The sequence below is a fragment of the Plecotus auritus genome (assembly GCF_963455305.1).
Source record: "Plecotus auritus genome assembly, chromosome: 1".
Taxonomy (NCBI): domain Eukaryota; kingdom Metazoa; phylum Chordata; class Mammalia; order Chiroptera; family Vespertilionidae; genus Plecotus; species Plecotus auritus.
Genome location: NC_137770.1, coordinates 131,389,932 through 131,409,324, shown reverse-complemented (window position 1 = coordinate 131,409,324; position 19,393 = coordinate 131,389,932). Strand labels below are relative to the sequence as shown.

General features: G+C 41.1%; 1 protein-coding gene across 1 annotated transcript in view; it reads right to left on the bottom strand.

Annotated features, from left to right (window-relative positions):
- Positions 1-12,941: 12,941 nt before the first annotated feature.
- Positions 12,942-19,393, bottom strand: part of LOC308241081 (uncharacterized protein) — a gene marked incomplete at its 3' end in the record, with an annotated part of 68,900 nt that continues 62,448 nt past the window's right edge. The window contains exon 2 of the mRNA XM_080654641.1: positions 12,942-12,992. Within this exon, the coding sequence (XP_080510767.1) occupies positions 12,942-12,992 (51 nt within the window). The remainder of the gene's footprint in view (positions 12,993-19,393) is intronic.

The following is a 19,393-nucleotide window of genomic DNA, read 5'->3' as shown; positions in this document are numbered from 1 at the left end:
CTATTAAACCATGACTGGGTTACCAGAGAGATCAAGGAAGAAATAAAAAACATCATGGCAACAAATAACAATGAAAACACTACAATCCAAAATCTATGGGACACAGCAAAAGCAGTCTTGAGAGGGAAGTTCATAGCTCTACAAGCCTACTGCAAAAAACAAGAAAAAATGGTAATAAATTACCTAACCCAACAACTCAAAGAGTTAGAAAAAGAGCAACAAGAAAAGCCCAGTGTAAGCAGAATGAAGGAAATAATAAAGATCAGAGCAGAGATAAACGACCTAGAGACCAAAGAAACAATACAAAAAATCAACAAAACCAAGAGCTGGTTCTTTGAAAGGATAAACAAGATTGATGAACCTCTAGCCAGGCTCACCAAGAAGCAAAGAGAGTGGACCCAAATAAACAAGATCAGAAATGAAAGAGGTGAAATAACAACAGATCCCGCCGAAATACAAAGGATTGTTAAAAAATACTACGAACAACTCTATTCCAACAAACAGGACAACCTGGAGGAAATGGACATATTCCTAGAAAAATATAACCTTCCAAAACTCAATCAGGAAGAATCTAAACAGCTCAACATGCCAGTAACTATGGAAGAAATTGAAGCAGTCAAAAAGAGCTTCCGGCTAACAAAAGCCCGGGGCCAGACAGCTTCACAGGGGAGTTTTACCAAACATTCAAGGAATAACTAAAACCTATCCTCCTCAGACTATTCCAAAAAATTCAAGAGGAAGGAACACTTCCAAGCTCCTTCTATGAAGCCAGGATCACCCTAATACCAAAACCAGATAAAGACAACACAGTGAAGGAGAATTACAGGCCAATATCCCTCATGAATGTAGATGCCAAAATCCTCAACAAAATTCTAGCAAATCGGATCCAGCAGTACATCAGAAAGATCATACACCATGACCAAGTAGGGTTTATCCCAGGAATGCAAGGATGGTACAATAACCGCAAATCAATAAATGTGATACATCACCTAAACAAATTGAGAGATAAAAATCACATAGTCATATCAATTGATGCAGAAAAAGCATTTGACAAAATCCAACACCCTTTCTTGATAAAAACTCTCAACAAGGTGGGAATAGAAGGATCATACCTCAACATAATAAAAGCTATATATGATAAACCCACAGCTAACATCATACTCAATGGGCAAAAACTAAAACCATTTCCCCTAAGAACAGGAACAAGACAGGGATGCCCACTCTCACCACACCTGTTTGACATAGTATTGGAAATATTAGCCATTGCAATTAGAGAAGAAGAAGAAATAAAAGGCATCCAAATTGGAAAAGAAGAAGTAAAGCTGTCCTTATTTGCAGATGACATGATATTGTACATAAAAAACCCAAAAGACTCCATCAAAAAACTAATAGACTTAATAAATGAATTCGGCAATGTAGCAGGATACAAAATTAACGCCAAGAAATCTATGGCATTTCTATACACCAACAGTGAACTTACAGAAAGAGAGACTAAAAAAGCAATCCCATTTTCCATCGCACCAAAAAAATTAAGATACTTAGGAATAAACCTAACCAAGGCGGTAAAAGACCTATACGCGGAAAACTACAGGACACTGAAAAAAGAGATAGAGGATGATGTAAACAGATGGAAGAACATACCATGTTCATGGATTGGTAGAATCAACATCATTAAAATGTCCATACTACCCAAAGCAATCTATAGATTCAATGCACTCCCCATTAAAATACCAATGGCATATTTCACAGACCTAGAAAGAACTCTCCAAAAATTCATCTGGAATAAAAAAAGACCCCGAATAGCCACAGCAATCCTGAGAAAGAAGTATAAAGTAGGAGGGATCTCAATACCAGATTTCAAGCTGTATTACAAAGCCACTGTCCTCAAAACAGCCTTGTACTGGCACAAGAACAGACATATAGATCAATGGAACAGAATAGAGAATCCAGATATCGACCCAAACCAATATGCGCAATTAATATTTGACAAAGGAGGCATGAGCATACAATGGAGTCAAGACAGTCTCTTCAATAAATGGTGTTGGGAAAATTGGACAGATACATGCAAAAAAATAAACTAGATCACCAACTTACACCATACACAAAAATAAACTCAAAATGGGTACAGGACTTAAATATAAGACGGGAAACCATAAAAATACTAGAGGAATCCACAGGCAGCAAAATCTCAGACATATGCCAAAAGAACTTTTTCACTGATACTGCCCCTAGGGCAATGGAAGCCAAAGAGAAAATAAACAAATGGGACTACATCAAAATAAAAAGCTTTTGCACAGCAAAAGAAACCATCAACAAAACAACAAGAAACCCCACTGTATGGGAGAACAATTTGCAAATGTTATCACTGATAAAGGTTTAATCTCCAACATCTACAGGCAGCTTATACAACTTAATAAAAGGAAGTTAAATGATCCAATAAAAAATGGGCAACAGAACAAATAGAATCTTTTTGAAAGAAGACAAAAGGAAGGCCAAGAGACATATGAAAACATGCTCAAAGTCACTAATTATCTGAGAGATGCAAATCAAAACGACAATGCGATACCATCTCACACCTGTCAGAATGGCTATCATCAACAAATCAACAAGCGACAAGTGTTGGCGAGGATGTGGAGAAAAAGGAACCCTCATGCACTGCTGGTGGGAATGCAGACTGGTGCAGCCACTGTGGAGAACAGTATGGAGTTTCCTCAAAAAACTGAAAATGGAACTCCCATTTGACCCAGTAATCCCACTCCTGGGAATATATCCTAAGAAACTAGAAACACCAATCAGAAAGGATATATGCACCCCTATGTTCATAGCAGCACAATTTACAATAGCTAAGATTTGGAAACAGCCTAAGTGCCCGTCAGCAGATGACTGGATCAGAAAACTATGGTACATCTACACAATGGAATACTATGCTGCCATAAAAAAGAAGGAATTACTACCATTTGTAGGCACCTGGATGGAATTAGAGAACATTATGCTAAGTGAAATAAGCCAGTCAATGAAAGAAAAATACCACATGATCTCACTCATTTGGGGATAATGAAAAACATTATAAACTGATGAACAAAAAGATAGATACAGAGGCAGTAAAGCATCAAACAGACTGTCAAATTACAGTGGTAAGGTTAGGGAGAGGTGGGGGACATAAGAGATCAACTGAAGGACTTATATGCATGTATATAAGAGTAACCAACGAATGCAAAACATTGGGGGGTGAGGGCATGTATGGGAGTGGGGTGGGGGGGGGCAATGGTAAGATATGTACACATATAATACCTTAATTAAAAAAATGAAAAAAAAAGAAATTATCTAACTAATAGCTCCATAGAACAATTAGCCAATTACTTAGTTGGTATTACCAACCACTTACTTGGTATTAAAAAGCCTGATTTACACACAGATAAAAGAATCCAATAGCTGATAAGAGATGCATTCAACCTTATTATAACTGTAGGTTTATTTCCTTTGAGTTTGTCATTACAGTCACTATTATATCCCAAGAACATCTGTAGCCTCAACTTGCAGTACAAGGACAGTTTCCTTTATTTATATATTGTCTAAAAAAATAATCATGGGTAAGGCTAATAAAACACATATTTATACCAATCTTTAAATTGGCTGCACTAGCAATAGCTTGGGAGAGCTGAGTTATAGAGTTGTGGTAATAATTATCCCTAGACTCATGCATGTTATTATTGCAGTAAAAGAACTATGATGGATTAACTCAGAAATGTGTAACCTTAAACCAGTAAAGAAGAAAAATATGACATAATTTGTTATTACATGATATAGCAATAGAGATACAAATGCTCTTTTTTACCACTCCCAACCTCTGGTAATTTATACCATAACCAGCAAGAAAGTAGGAACACTTTGAAATGCTCAAGTTGATGAGACCTTAAAAGTAAAGCAGTATGACTGACAGACTGAGACTACTATTCTCCTGAGCTCTGTCCTCAGCAGGTAGGAAGTGTATAAGCCCAAAATAGTCACCCTTGCCTCAGAGGTTGACAGGCATTTAAGTTCAGCTCCAGAAATAGTAAAAATTACCATGAATGAATGGAATGGGTCACTAACTATTTTTAATTTAATTTATTGGAATGACACTGGCTCATAAATCATACAGGTTTCAAGTATACAACTCAATAAAATATCATCTGCATACTACATTGTTGCCCATTGCCCCAAAGCAGTTTCTTTCCATCCCCATTTATCTCCCTTTGCCCACTTCCACCTCCCTCCAACCCCCTTTTCCTGGACTATCACCACACTATTGTCTGTGTCTAAGAGAGAGAGAGAGAGAGAGAGAGAGAGAGAGAGAGAGAGAGAGAGAGAGAGAGAGAGAGAGAGAGAGAGAGAGAAACTTTGCTTAATCCTTTCACCTTCTTTCATCCAGCCCACAACCCCACTTCCCTCTGACAGCTGTCAGTCTGTTCCATGTACTCATGACTCTGTTTCTATTTGGTTCATCAGTTTACTTTGTTCATTAGATTCCACATATAAGAACATTTGGTATTTGTCTTTCCCTGACTGGCTTATTTCACTTAGCATAATACTTTCTAGTCCATTCATGCTATCAAAATAGGTAAGATTTCCTTCTTTTTTTAAAAAAAAAAAAGTTTTTAACAACTTCAGAGAGGAAGGGAGAGAGAGATAGAAACATCAATGACGAGAGAGAATTATTGATTGGCTGCCTCCTGCATGCCCCCTACTGTGGAATGATCCCCCAACCCGGGAATCAGACTGTAACCTCCTGATTCATGGGTCAATGCTCAACCACTGAGCCACACCAGCCAGGCAAGATTTCCTTCTTTTGAACAGCTGAGCAGTATTCCATTGTGTAAATGTACCACAGCTTTTTTATCCACTCATCTACTGATGGGCACTTGGGCTGTTTTCACATCTTGGCTATTGTAAATAACGTTGCAATGAACATAGGGGTACATATATTCTTTTAAATTAGTGTTTCAGGTTTCTTTAGATATATTCCCAGAACTAGGATTGCTGGGTCAAAAGGAAGTTCCATTTTTAATTTTTTGAAGTAACTCCATACTGTTCTCCACAGTGGTTGTGCCAGTCTGCATTCCCACCAGCAGTGCACAAGGGCTCCTTTTTCTCCACAGCTGCACCAACACTTGTTTTTTGTTGATTTATTGGTGATAGCCATTATGACAGGTGTGTGGTGATATCTCATTGTGGTTTTAATTTGCATCTCTCTGATGATTAGTGACTTTAAGCATTTTTTCCTATGTCTATTGGCCATCTGTATGTCCTCTTTGGAGAATTGTCTATTCAGGTCCTTTGCCCATTTTTTAATTGTATTGTTTGGGTTTGGGTTTTGTTTGTTTGTTTGTTTGTTTTTGTGTTGTATTGTATTAGTTCTCTATATATTTTGGAAATTAACCCCTTTCAGATGTATCATTGGCAAATATGTTTGCCCATACAGTGGGCTCCCTTTTCATTTTGTTGATGGTTTCTTTTGCTATACAAAAGCTTTTTAATTTTATGTAGTCCCATTTTTTTATTTTTTCCTTTGTTTCCCTTGCCCAACGAAATATATAGACAAAAATATTGCTATGAGAAATGTCTTAAATTTTACCATGCTTTTTTCTATAGTTTTATGGTTTTGTGACTTACATTTAAGTCTTTAATCCATTTCAAGTTTATTCTTGTGTGTGGTGTAAGTTGGTGGTCTATTTTCTCTTTTTTTTATGTATCTGTCCAATTTTCCCAACACCATTTACTGAATAAACTATCTTCACCCCATTGTATGTTCTTGCCTCCTATGTCAAATATTAATGGGTCATTACATATTTTAAATACAACCTAATGAATGGACTATTGAAGCATTTGGTCCTGCCATAGAAACATCACCTCTCTGTACACTCATATCTGCATGGTTCCTGTCTCTCCTCTCTTACTCTTCCCCATTCATGACAACATTTAACTAAAATTTTAAAACTTTGCAAGTATGCTTTCAAATCATTCCCCCTTAATCCATCATTTTTTTAGTCTAATAGAACCTGTGTTTCTAGGTGACCAAGTCTATCTGATTGAACCAGGAGAGGGGAAAGGTCTTTAGGTCATAAGTGAAAGAATTTAATTAGATGATATCTTGGGTACATAGATTAATATCTTCAAATACATTCCCATCATATACAAACTGCTAATAAGAATGAAGCCACTGGCTTCAGTTACCACGTCCTGATATCATTCTCAGTGACCTCTGTTTTAGGGAAAGTGATAAAGGTCCAGAAGAGTGCAATCTCCCCAAGCAGCTTATGAGATATCTATTGGGGCAGCTCCTAAGAGCAGGGCCAGGAGCTACAGATAAGACATTGGATCTTGCCACAGGATTAGATATAATGGTGTGGTTGTAGAATGAGATCTTGATATTTGGAGGTTCATCAATTAGAATACTCTTTTCCGTTTCCAAAGCACAGCCAAAGATGTGGTCAGAGCTGTCAACGTGATACTTTGCAAAACTCTTCAAACCTTTGTGGAACTGATGTAAATGGCTCTACTTCATAAGACTGGGTTCTTCATTTACTTAGCAAAGGATACTAAAATAAGTAAAAATGAAGTGATAAAGTAGAAACACATATGCAACTTCCAAGACCCACCAAAGTTCCAAACTGGGGCACAAAGTCCACTTCCTCACAACACTCAATATGAGATTGATCAGTGAAACTCTAAATGTGGTTGAAAGAGGCATACACAGGGATAAAAAGTAAGAAGAAAAGGTGTCAGAAGAACAGGAGACCCTTTGATAGGGGAGATCATGTCTATGAGGAAACTCTACCATCTCCATATATAAATAGATCACAAGAACTCTTGAGCACATTATAATCCAGTGCAGCAGCAGCATTTGCACACTGGAGCCAACTCCGAGTCCCAAGGTAAAGCTGGATCACTGATTGTGGGATAGTACTGCCAAGTGAGGAGAACTGTCTTTTAAAGATGAGATAAAGGATCCCTGTCAAATTTCAGGGTTGGCCCCAAGCCCTTGAACAAGTCGCATTAAATAGAGAAGCTACACTTTCTCTTCCACACTCTAACCTGTGTATGGTGTGGGATATATTGCTTTAGCCTGAACTAAAGGACTCCACATATGATTTCAGGTGTACTTGACAAGCTAACAGCAAATCTGTCTTTTGGACAGCAAATTACTCCTCCGTTCTCTGACATATGCATGGTCTTTATACACAAGCTAATACCCACAGCAAGCAAAACCAATGACATGCTTTTACCCCTTATAGATTTGAATCTTACCAAGGCTTTTTTCTTTTTGGGGTATACTAAAGATACACTTATTTTTTCTTTCCACAAACAACAACCAAAGAAAGAAAGAAAGCTAGTAGTTTGCTTATAGAACTCAATTTTTTTTAATTTAACAAACAATGAGCACCTACTTTTTGTCAAGCAATTTAGGAAGAGTATTTAAAATAAAATAAATCTGAAAATTAGATGGTACTTCCAACTAAAGCCCTCCAGAATTTTGTTGTTTTAGAATTGAAGGTGCTATATAATGTTAGGAACAGTTGGTCTTTAAAAAGTATCCAAAACAGGGTACTCCCAAGAAAGAGAACATGATTGCTCTCACTGTCTCTTGCTTAAAACATCAAGTAAATTTCAAATTGGTGTCCCTGCCCAGCCGGCATGGCTCTATGGTTGAGCATCGACCTATGAACCAGGAGGTCCACAGTTCAATTCCCAGTCAGGGCACATGCCCAAGTTGCAGGCTCGATACCAGTGAGGGGCATGCAAGAGGCAGCCAATCAGTGACTCTCTCTCATCATTGATGTTTCTATCTCTCTCACCCTCTCCCTTCCTCCTAAGATCAATAAAATCTTTTTTTTAATTGGTGTCCCTACCTCCTATCTATTATCTTCTCTCAAATCCAATTTTCCCATGCTGTCAGAGCAATCTCTCTTAAAAAGAAAAAAAAAAAAGCCACAATCTTAGCACCTCCATTTCTCCTCTTTTCTTTCCTCAACAATCTATGTATATAAAAGCCAAGCAACTGAACAGCAGAATGACCAGAATGACCAGTGGCTATGACGCACACTGTGGCAGCCAATGGGCCAGACCAGTGGCGGGGCCAGCCAGCCAACCGCCCACAGCACCTCCACCCTGCTGGCTCCACCCCTGATCACTGAAGTCTGACCTTCAGTGATTCTAAGTAAGTAAACGCTCTCCAGCCTTCGTAGACCAGAAACCTGAATGACCAGTGATCAGGAGGAAAACTGCTCATGCTCTAGACCAGGGGTGGACAAACTTTTTGACTCAAGGGTCACAATGGGTTCTTAAACTGGACTGGAGGGCCGGAACAAAAGCATGGATGGAGTGTTTGTGTGAATTAATATAAATTCAAAGTAAAGGAGCGGAGGGGAGAGCAAGAGAACCCTCTGCTCTTTCGGCTCCGCGGGCCGGATAGAACAGATGAACGGGTCGGATCCGGCCCATGGGCCGTAGTTTGCCCACGGCTGGTCTGGACCATCAGTCAGGTGTCCAGGAGAGGTGCCCAGCGCAACCACCATCTTCCTGCATTCTCTCTCCACTGCTTACTACAAAAGAGGGTAGCCACAACACAACACAGCCTCTCTTTAGAGGGTTTGTCAGCAGGGAACTAAACCACATTACCAGTCTAGGGAGAGGCTTAGAAATGAAAGCTGTGTCCCTGACACTAAGGCACCTTTGAAGCTTCAACTCATTGGAAAGCCAACAGCAAACGTGTATACACCCTGCAAAGATCTTTGACACTAATAACTCCCTCCCCACCTCCCCCGTCAGCCCTGCTCCCGATTGCTCTGCCCCCCCCTCAATCAGGGGCGGGCAGCCAGACCCCACCCATGCAAGAATTCGTGCACCGGGCCTCTAGTCGTACATAAAGTCTAAACTTCTTATCATAGCTTCTCAAGCCTTCTATCATCTGACTCTGACTCCTCTTTCCAACCTCATCCCCTCCTTTGCAAAGGCTAGAATATCCCCCCAAGCTACAAACTAGAAGTTTAAAAAATTCTATTAATTTTGTTATAACTTCATATTATTTGTGGCAGCTGGGATAATAATATGGTAGCTCTTTCTTGGAAACGGCATGTCAAAACCCCAAAGAAACCAATGGTTGGACTCTAAACCAAAACATAGCCCTTAAATTAGGAAGCAGCCTCATTGCTATGAGCAGTGGAATTTTTTAGGAAAGCTACTTAGAATATTATCTGTGCCACAATGAAGGAGATGTGGGCCAGCATTTTAATGAACATCATAAAATCTGCTGAGAATAAGCAGTGAACACAAACCCTAACCTAGTACTCCTCAGGGCTGGAATAATGTAATGGTTCAAAATGGACCCTGGGGTCTTATGCTGCATTGTTCTCTCTGAATGGTCCCTTTATTTATGGGGACAATCATAAATAAAGTTCTAGGTAGGCAATTTGGCCTGAACTTTGTAAAAAAAAAAAAAAAAAAAAAAAAATGAGGGGATGCTACTTTCCTTTCTGGCATGCCCACCGCCTGGTCTGGACCCCTCTTGCTGCTCTGTGTCAGACCTGCCACACTATGCACCATGCATCACCATCTCTCTTTATCTCCCTCCCACCCAGCCCAATGTGATTCACAGTTTCTCAGTGCCCTACTCCCAACTAGAAGTTGACTGAAGTATTGATCCCAGGTGTTCCCCTGTAATAGGTTATACATCCACTCCCTTAGCCAAGTCACTTCGTAGTGCCCTCCCACTGTGGGTAAAATACACTTTTCTGCCCCTTCAATACTGACATTGCTTTAGCCAATGAATGTTAGTGGATGTGACATAAACAAAGACCTTAAATGTGACTTCATAGTTTGGCTTGTGTTTTTGTGCTCCTGTGGTTTGGCATGAGAAAAATAACGTTTCCAAGTAGCTGCTGGTCCTAGGAGAATAAGAAATTTGGGGTAGCAGATATAAATGCAACTGACCCAGTCAAACCCAGCAGAGCCAACCTGCAGCCCCATGAGCAAAAATATACAAATGTTTGTATTTGTAAGACACTGAGTTTTTGAGATGGTTTATTACTCAGAATTATTGTGGCAAAAACTGAATACACTAGTAAACCAGTTTTCATGAGGGCAATAATGATCCGTATTACCTGTCATATGCCAAGTTTTTATCTATGCAATGGAAATAGGAAGAACTTAACTTAAATGGTTATAGCGAGAAATAAATGAGATAGCAATTGCAAAGCCCTTAGGTAGGGATTGGCCCACGGAAAAATGCAACATAGTCATTTTGAGATTATTTCATTAATCTGTTACCTTTCTAAGTTTATTTGTATTTTCAGATGTTTTCCCAAAACAGATGGTTAAATTTATAAGTACAGCTTCTAGTTAAGACCTCTTGACTACTCTCTGCCCACTAAACCACAAGATCAGTTTGGAAATGCCCAAAGGATAGAAAGATTTAGGGATAGATAGCTGAAAGAGGGGAGAGAAAACAAAAGAGTATTTACTTAGAAAATTTGGGAGGCAAATATACTTGGGAGAACAAATATTCATGCCAAACAGTCTCCAGTAAGATAAGTAGCTTGATCAAAATTCTATAATTTTAATCTCCTCTGACCAACACAACCAAGATAAGCCTCAATAAGTTCTTCCTAGCACTAAGCATTTGCCTCCAACAAAGCCTCTGGTCTGATTTACAACTCTTCAAAGTTGACCTTTGAAGGAAGCTTTACTATACCCTAGGAACATAGAGGCATTATGTTAGAATTACCACTGATTCATTCAGGTCTTAAAGGAATTATGTATTTTATAAATTCTGACTAAATATGACTATTAAAGTCAAAACACTTCCCACAAACAAATTGCCATGATGTTTTTTATTTCTTCTTTGATCTCTCTGGTAACACAGTCATGGTTTAATAGCATGCTGTTTAGTCTCCATGTGTTTGATTTCTTTGGGTTGTTTTTATTGTAGTTGATTTCCAGTTTTATGCCACTGTGGTCTGAGAAGATGCTTGATATGATTTCTATCTTCTTGAATTTGAAGAGACTTTGCCTATGTCCCAACATATGGTCTATCTTTGAAAATGATTCATGTGCACTTGAGAAGAATGTATATTCTGTGGCTTTGGGGTGAAATGTTCTGAAGATGTCAATTAATTCTATCTGGTCTAGTGAGTCATTTAGGATTGATGTTTCTTTGCTGATTTTTTGTTTAGAGGATTTGTGTTTTCAAATTTAGAAAATTTGTCCTTTTCTTTTTCTAAACACTTCACATGATTTAAACAAAACCCCTTTATGCTCAGTTTACCTAGTATTTTAAAATAGGACACCACTTTAACACAGAGGGATGAATTTCTAATGGTAAACTTGGAAACAATATGTCAAATAAATAGTGGAGAGAGATTTGAGAGGGAGAGGAAGCTTTATAAGACCTGGCAAATCACAGCAAATAGCTATCCCTTTATTTCATCTACTGACCCAGCCAATAATGGCTGAATCAGGACAAAACTGCAATTGATTTCCAAAGAACCTGAAAAATCTATCTATATAAAAGCCTAAGCAACCATCGCAACCGAACAGGCTACGTGGGGCGACCAGGCTGGCAGGGGTGTTAGTGAGGGGCAACCAAATGATCGAGCAGCAGGCTGCATGGGGCAACTCAGCTGGCAGGGGGGTTAGCAAGGGGTGACCAAACAACCAAGCAGCAGGCTGCATGGGGAGACCAGGCCAGCAGGGGGGTTAGTGAGGGGCGACCAAATGACCAAGCAGCAGGCTGCATGGGGATACCAGGCCGGCAGGGGGGTTAGTGAGGGGCGACCAAACGACTGAGCAGCAGGCTGCATGGGGAGACCAGGCTGGCAGGGGGGGCAGTTGGGAGCAACGAGGTCGGTGGCTGGTGGGGGGGGGAGTTGGGGGTGATCAGGCCGGTAGGCAGAGGCGGTTAAGGGTGATCAGGCTGGCAGGTGGGGCAGTTAGGGATGATCAGGCAGGCAGGCAGGTGAGGATTAGGAGCCAGCAATCCCGGATTGTGAGAGGGATGTGCAACTGCCCATTTAGGCCTGATCCCCGGGCCTAAACCAGCAGTCAGACATCCCCCGAGGGGTCCTGGATTGGAGAGGGTGCATGCTGGGCTGAGGGGACCCTGCCCCCCTTGTGCACAAATTTTGTGCACCGGGCCTCTAGTATGCTATAAGTATTTCTTTTAGAAAAAGTAATAGTTCCAATATGAGTAATTTTTATCATCCCTTGGGCATCAAGATTCCAAGTCCTGCTTTCATGAATGCCTATTCTGAAGGAATCCAGTGTTTTCTATAAGACAATGGAAGGACATTTATTGGGCACCTACTATGTACTCTACTAGGGGACTTACAACATTATAAAGTAGGTACAGGGCCAGCTTCATGAGCATGTGACAAGTACAATCACATAGAGCCGGGATCTCAGAGGGCCCTGCGTGTGTTTAAAAGTTCTGCTGTTGCCATCTTGAAACTTTTAAGAATTTTATCTTGGATAATGGTTTTTTGTTTGGTGTGTTTTTTTCAGCTTGTGTTTTATAAGTGAAGTTGAGTGGGACAATGGAGCATGCGTAAGAGCAAAGTAGGTATATGCATGTGTCAGCTGTAACTTGCCATTTCAAGTTACCCAAATAAGCTTCTATAACATGCTTTTTTGGGTCTCACTAAAACCCAAAATATAGTTGGTCCACCAGAATTCTGTGGTCATATTCCATAGAGCACACCTGTGAAAGATCAGAGTCCATGCTCTACCCTTTTGAACCAGGACTTGCTTGGAACAAAAAATAAGGTAATGGTACTCTAAGAAACATGAAGGACCTAGGAATCCTATCACATTCTTTTTTTATCCTGTTACTTCCCAGTACCACTAATGCTGAAAATGATGACACAGGGGGGGGGGGAAAGGGGAAAGATAAGGCAACTCACTTGGCTTCATTTTAGTCCTTCCTTCCAGGAATTGAAAGTAGAGAGTGTTGGTAAAATCTGCACATATAAATAAGTAAAATAAAAAGTTAGTTTTGTGCAGTTTTTCCCCCACTGCCGGCCTGCTTGCCCCCAACTGCCCCCCCTGCCAGCCTGATTGCCCCCAACTGCCCCCACTGCCAGCCTGCTCACCCCCAACTGCCATCCCCTGCCAGCCTACTCGCCCTCAACTGCCCCCCCTGCCAGCCTGATCTCCCCTAATTGCCTCCCCCGCTGGCCTGCTTGCCCCCAACTGCCCCCCTGCCGGCCTGATCATCCCCAACTGCCCCCCCCCAGGCGGCCTGCTTGCCCCCAACTGCCCCCCTGCCAGCCTGCTCACCCCCATCTGCCCCCCCCGCCAGCCTTATCGCCCCCAACTGCCCCCCTGCCAGCCTGCTCACTCCCAACTGCCCCCCCTGCCAGCCTACTCACCCCCAACTGCTCCCCTGCCAGCCTGCTCACCCCCATCTGCCAGCCTGATCGCCCCTAATTGCCTCCCCTGCCGGTCTGCTCGCCCCCAACTGCCCCCCTGGTGGCCTGCTCACTCCAATCTGCCCCCTCTGCCGGCCTTATCACCCCCATCTCCCCCCCTGTCAGCCTGCTCGCCCCCAACTGCCCCCCTGTCAGCCTGCTCGCCCCCAACTGCCCCCCCTGGCAGCCTGCTCACCCTCATCTGCCCCCCCACCAGCCTTATTGCCCCCAACTGCCCCCCTGCCAGCCTGCTCACCCCCATCTGCCCCCCCTGCCAGCCTATTGCCCCCAACTGCCCCCCACTGCCAGCCTACTCACCCCCAACTGCCCCCCCTGCCAGCCTGCTCACCCCCAACTGGCTCCCCCTGCTGACCTGCTCGCCCCCAATTGCCCCCCCCTCCCCCGCCAGCCTGATCACCCCCAACTGCCCTCCTCTCCTGACCTGATCGCCCCTAACCACCTCTGCCTCGGCCCCGCCACCATGGCTTTGTCTGGAAGGACGTCCGGAAGGTCTCCCGATCTAATTAGCATATTACCCTTTTATTAGTATAGATAGTTAAGGGATCATAATTCTTTGTTACCTGTAAATGGTCAGTGAGAGAGTTATCTTTTTATCACACATACGGGGGGAGAAAGTGTTTATAAAGCTAGAAAATACAAATTAGGATACAGATCCTTACTTTTATCTTCTTGAAATAGAAGTTACCACCTATATATTCAAGGTATTTTTTGTTTTGTTTTGTTTTGTTTTGTTTTGTTTTGTTTTGTTTTGTTTTTTCAATATTTCCCCGTAGAATTGTGGAGCTACTTCCACAGCTGGAAATGTGAAATATTTGTGTCAAAAAATTTATCACAGCAACTCTTCCTTTGAAATTTTCAGAGAATTGATATATTTCATAGCTATTTCCAGACACAGAACACAAAAACTGTTGTCAATAAAATTTCCTCTAAGAATGATGCAGCAAAGATGTTACTGTCAGAAAAACAATAAATTCTTCAATGATAATTTCTATAAAACATTTCTGAAAGTATAGGATTAACACTACATAAATATTCTTACTTGAACAACTTGAGAAGACATGCATAAACATAAACTGTATTAATAGGTTTAAAATTTATACTACATGAAGTCTTAAAAAATATTCCTTGTGATATTTAAATCCATGGAATCATACTGCTAGCCAAATAATAAAAGGAAAAGTGGAGATTGCAAAGACACACAACCAGAGACTTTAGACCAAACCTAAATGTAGTATATCGCCATAAAATATTTTTAAATAAGATAGAAATTATTTTTCTTATGCCAAAAGCTGCTCATCTGGTCTCCATTTCCAAAGGAAAGAACAGTGAGCTTACTATATGAGGAAACTAAAAGCAAATGGCATTCTTATTTATAAGATGGTGCTTGAGAAAGTATATGATTTTAATTTAAAGAAGCATAATTAGGTAAATATAATGTAATAAATATGGTGTTTGCAATATTATGACATTGATATTGTGATAGCCAGCTTTCCAAGATTGTCCCAATAATCATAGTCTCATACTTCTGCCCTTAGATAGTCTTCTCCCACTCTGAATCATGGCTAGCCTATGTGACAAATACTGCAGAAAAAAAAGACATTCCAGCTTCAGCCTTATTCTGCCTTGGATTACCAGCCATGCAGAATGCCAGTCACATGTAATGAAGATGCTCAAGCAGCCTATTGAGAAGCCAAACTAAAGAACTAAGGCCTACCACCATTATCCAGGACCAACTTGCCAGCCACATGAGCCAACCACTTTATATACAAATCCTCCATTCCCCATCAATCCTTTCTATGACTGCAATCTCATGAAATACCCCAAACTAGAATCATCTAGATAAGCTAGCTGCTACTGAATTTCTGACAATAAATAATAAATATTTATTGCTTAAAGACCCAAAGTTTTAAAGTAATTTGTTGTGCAGCAACAGATGACTAATACATGGCTTTCTAAGCATGATAGGTAGATGTTCTGACACAGGAAATCTACATTTTGGTGAGATCAGGAGAAATTAATTATTTGCTTTACAAGTTAATTAATTCAATTTTATCAGGTTAGCCAAAAAGTGATGAGTTCCTAGATCACTCATGTCCACTGGATGTCCAACTCACAACAGTGTTACTCCTAACCCAAAATGCCTATTTAATTATTTACAATGGGAAGTGGACCAGCCATTGCTCAGAATGCTAGGTGCTTTCAAAAGGACAAGTTAAAATCTAATGATTGTTTTATAAGGTTAGAAGTAAGAAAGTGGATCATTAGGTATTCTTACAGAATATGCCCATGAAATATAGGAATTGAATTTTAAAATTCTTTCTTCTGTCTAGTATATCACTTTTAAAAGAACAGAGTCAATAGAAACAGAGTACTCTTTAAGCCTGCAAGTATAATAAGTTACAGGGGTCTTTAAAGTAATCAATAATAAAACTATAACAGCTTGGCCAGTGTGGCTCAGTGGTTGAGCATCAACCAATGAACTAAGAGGTTGCTGGTTCCATTCCTAGTCAGGGCACATGTCTGGATTGCAGGCTCAATCCCCAGTAGAGGGGGTGCAGGAAGCAGCCCATCAGTGATGTTTCTTTCTCATCAATGTTAACATATATACCTCTCCCTTCCTCTCTCTATACAAATCAATAAAAACATATTTTTTAAAAGAACTATAATAGTTATTAAGAGACTAAGAAACACTGGAGTACAACCTTAAGTTTTCAGGGAGAGCATTTATACTCTCCCATAAAACATCTCTTCATTTTACAATAGAAACCCCTGCTGCTCTGCCCCAACCATACCAGCATGCTTCTGTGTTGAAGGTGCTGCTGGGACCCATCTACAACAAAGCCCCCAATTTTCCTATCCCTCAGAATGACTCTCTACCATATAAATGTACAACCAACTCAGGCAGACCCAACAAGCAAAGTTACTTTGCCTTTGCTTTTATTTACTTCTTCTTCCTCCACCCCCAAATTCTTGTCCCAGTGCCTTTTTCTTCCAGAAAGCTAATTCATTTAATGTCTGATAATCTATTTAATGTATTATCCTTCCCAGTGGACTTGCATTTTACCAGGTAAAATGCCTATCTAGACATTTTTCAGGTTTCAGGGCCTCTGATAAGGTCGTGATTTTTAAGTTTTAATATGTATAAGAACTATTAAGAACTTTAAAAATGCAATTCTTGCCGAAACCGGTTTGGCTCAGTGGATAGAGCGTCGGCCTGCGGACTGAAGGGTCCCAGGTTCGATTCTGGTCAAGGGCACGTACCTTGGTTGCGGGCACATCCTCAGTAGGAGGTGTGCAGGAGGCAGCTGATCGATGTTTCTCTCTCATTGATGTTTCTAACTCTCTATCTCTCTCTTCCTCTCTGTAAAAAATCAATAAAATATATTTAAAAAATTAATAAAAATAAAATAAAATAAAAATGCAATTCTCTGGTCTCACTCCTACAGGTGTTCAATGCATTGCATTAATCTACAGCAGGGCCCAGAAACCTGCATTTATAACAAATGGGAATCTGAAGACCACTCTTTGATTATATGTAATGGGAGATATTTTGGGACTAAGGAAATATGAATTATTAGTAACCACCAGCAAATAAAGCTTCCTCACTCTTTCTTCAACCTCCTTGCAATTATAGTTATTTCATTTCTGATCCCATTGGAATTATCCTGCTGTTCACCCTGCAAACCCAGACCCACAAGTGTCCACTTTCTCAACAGGCATTCAAATTATAGCTTGGTTCAGATGGACTTCATGTTAAAGTTAGGCTGTTGTTCTCAGGCTCTGAGAGTTATGCTAGGGACATAAGTGATCCATATGCCATGATTCCCTAGCTTAAGGCTCTTCCTTATTCTATCCTTTCAGCCTACCCTCAAGGATTTCCAAGCTAGATAAGCTGTCAATCACTGATGATCACAGACCCCCTTCTGCCAAGCCAGGTCCTTCACATTGACTCTCCTGAGGCCCTGTTTTTCCAGAAGTAATTAATAGACCACTCACATCTTCTAACACTTGGGAATGGAATCCAAAAACACACGTTTATAAGTTCCCCAGTTGCACTCTGTATAAGAATCATTAGTATTAAGCAATTTATCAAAATTGCCTAATGATAAAAAGCATCACTAGGTGAAAAAGACAGTTTCCCAGACCTTACCATCCAATGATTCCGATTGGGGAGGGGAAGGCTTTGTTTTTGACAAGTGTCCCACGTAATTCTATTATTTAGGCAAACTGGAAAACTCTGTCATAAAGTAATTCCTTAAGACTTTTACACTAGGATAGCTTTCTGAGTTCAGTTTTATATGAGGTTGAACATTAAACCTAGATGCATGGAGCTAGCTGGTATTAGAGAAGTAATCCTCAGAAGATAAATAGTTTATGTTAACATAAGAAACATTCAAACCTGTGAAGAAGTTTTGTGAGTTTATTTGAGCCAAACTGTTGAAAAATGCCAGGAAGAAAATCTCAATGAATTGAGATAATGGTCCAGAGACTGGCAGTTTTTCACCTTGTTTTATACATTATAATCAAAAGAAGAGCCATAAGTGGGTTATCTGAAAGCCATTGGTAATAGATTAGGAGGTGGGAGAAAGCAAAGCAGGGAACCCTCTGGGATTGACACATACTTCTTTTACTTAGGTTGGTGCAAGATAGTTAACAGTCAACAACTAACTCAATAACAATGAGGGGATTTGTGGTCTCCCCAGAACAGTGTCTGTGTTTTGACGTTGTCCAAAAAAAGGAAAACTAGGAAAAACCAAGATGGCAGTATAGCTAAACACCTAAACTGCTGCCTCGCAAACAATTTCAAAGCTACAACTAAAAGACAAAACGGACATCATCCAGAACCACAGGAAGGCTGGTTGAGTGGAAATTCTACAACTAGAAGGAAAGAGAAAAGCATACTGAGACTCACAGGAACTGCAGAAGGCAGAGGTACGGAGGCGCACGCGTGGAGAGTGCTGGCAACTGAGTACGCGGCTGGCTTTCTCAATCGGGAGGGAGACAAAAGCTCCCGACTGCTCTGAACTCCAGTTCCAGGCAAGACTCTGGGGACCCAGACTCATACACGGAGAAACTGGACCATCTGGCAGCGGGCAGAACTCGAGGACGGCTTTCTCTCAGAGGTGCTTACAGTGATTACCGAGGGACACTGAGACCCAGGGGCCTCTTAGGGCAGGAATAACAGGAAGCCATTGCTGTTTGCTCCACCCTGAGATCCCGCCCACAAAGACATTGCTGTTTGCTCCGCCCTGAGACTCTGCCCCATCTAAGCTGAGCGCAGAGGCTTTTGCATATGAATGGCCTGGTCCCTTGAATTCTAAAATTAACTAACAAACTGCAACTGAGTCACTGAGACCCAGAATATCCAAAAGAAGGCCCAAGGCCCCACATCAGCTTGCATTGCTTCACAGCTGGGCCTCATCTGGGCACCTCCAAAACCCAAACAAAAAAGAGGAATCTGCAGATCTCTCTGTAGCTCCTGCTGGGTGGCCTTAGGCAGAGGCTAAATTAGCACCTCCTTGGAGATCCAAGAGCCAGTGCACCCAGTGGTCAGAGTGGGACCATCCAGATTACAACTCCTCAGATCCATAAGGGACACACTCTTGCCCCATAAGGGTGTCTCCAGCACAGAAGTTCTCACATTGTAGACACAGCTGATCCTCACAGCCAGTTGGTCTGGAGGTCAATTCCTCCCAGTGACACCAACAACAATCAAGGCTTAACTACAATAAGACTGTGCACACAGCCCACAAAGGGGTGCACCAAGAGTGTCCACCTCAGGTAACTGGGAAGGCTGAGCCACTGGGCCCTATAGGACACCTAGCACACAAAGCCACTCTATCAACTCAGGGAAGCAGCCAAAATGCAGAGACAAAGAAACAAATTACAAATGAAAGAAATGGAGGAAAGCAAACTACTGGATATAGAGT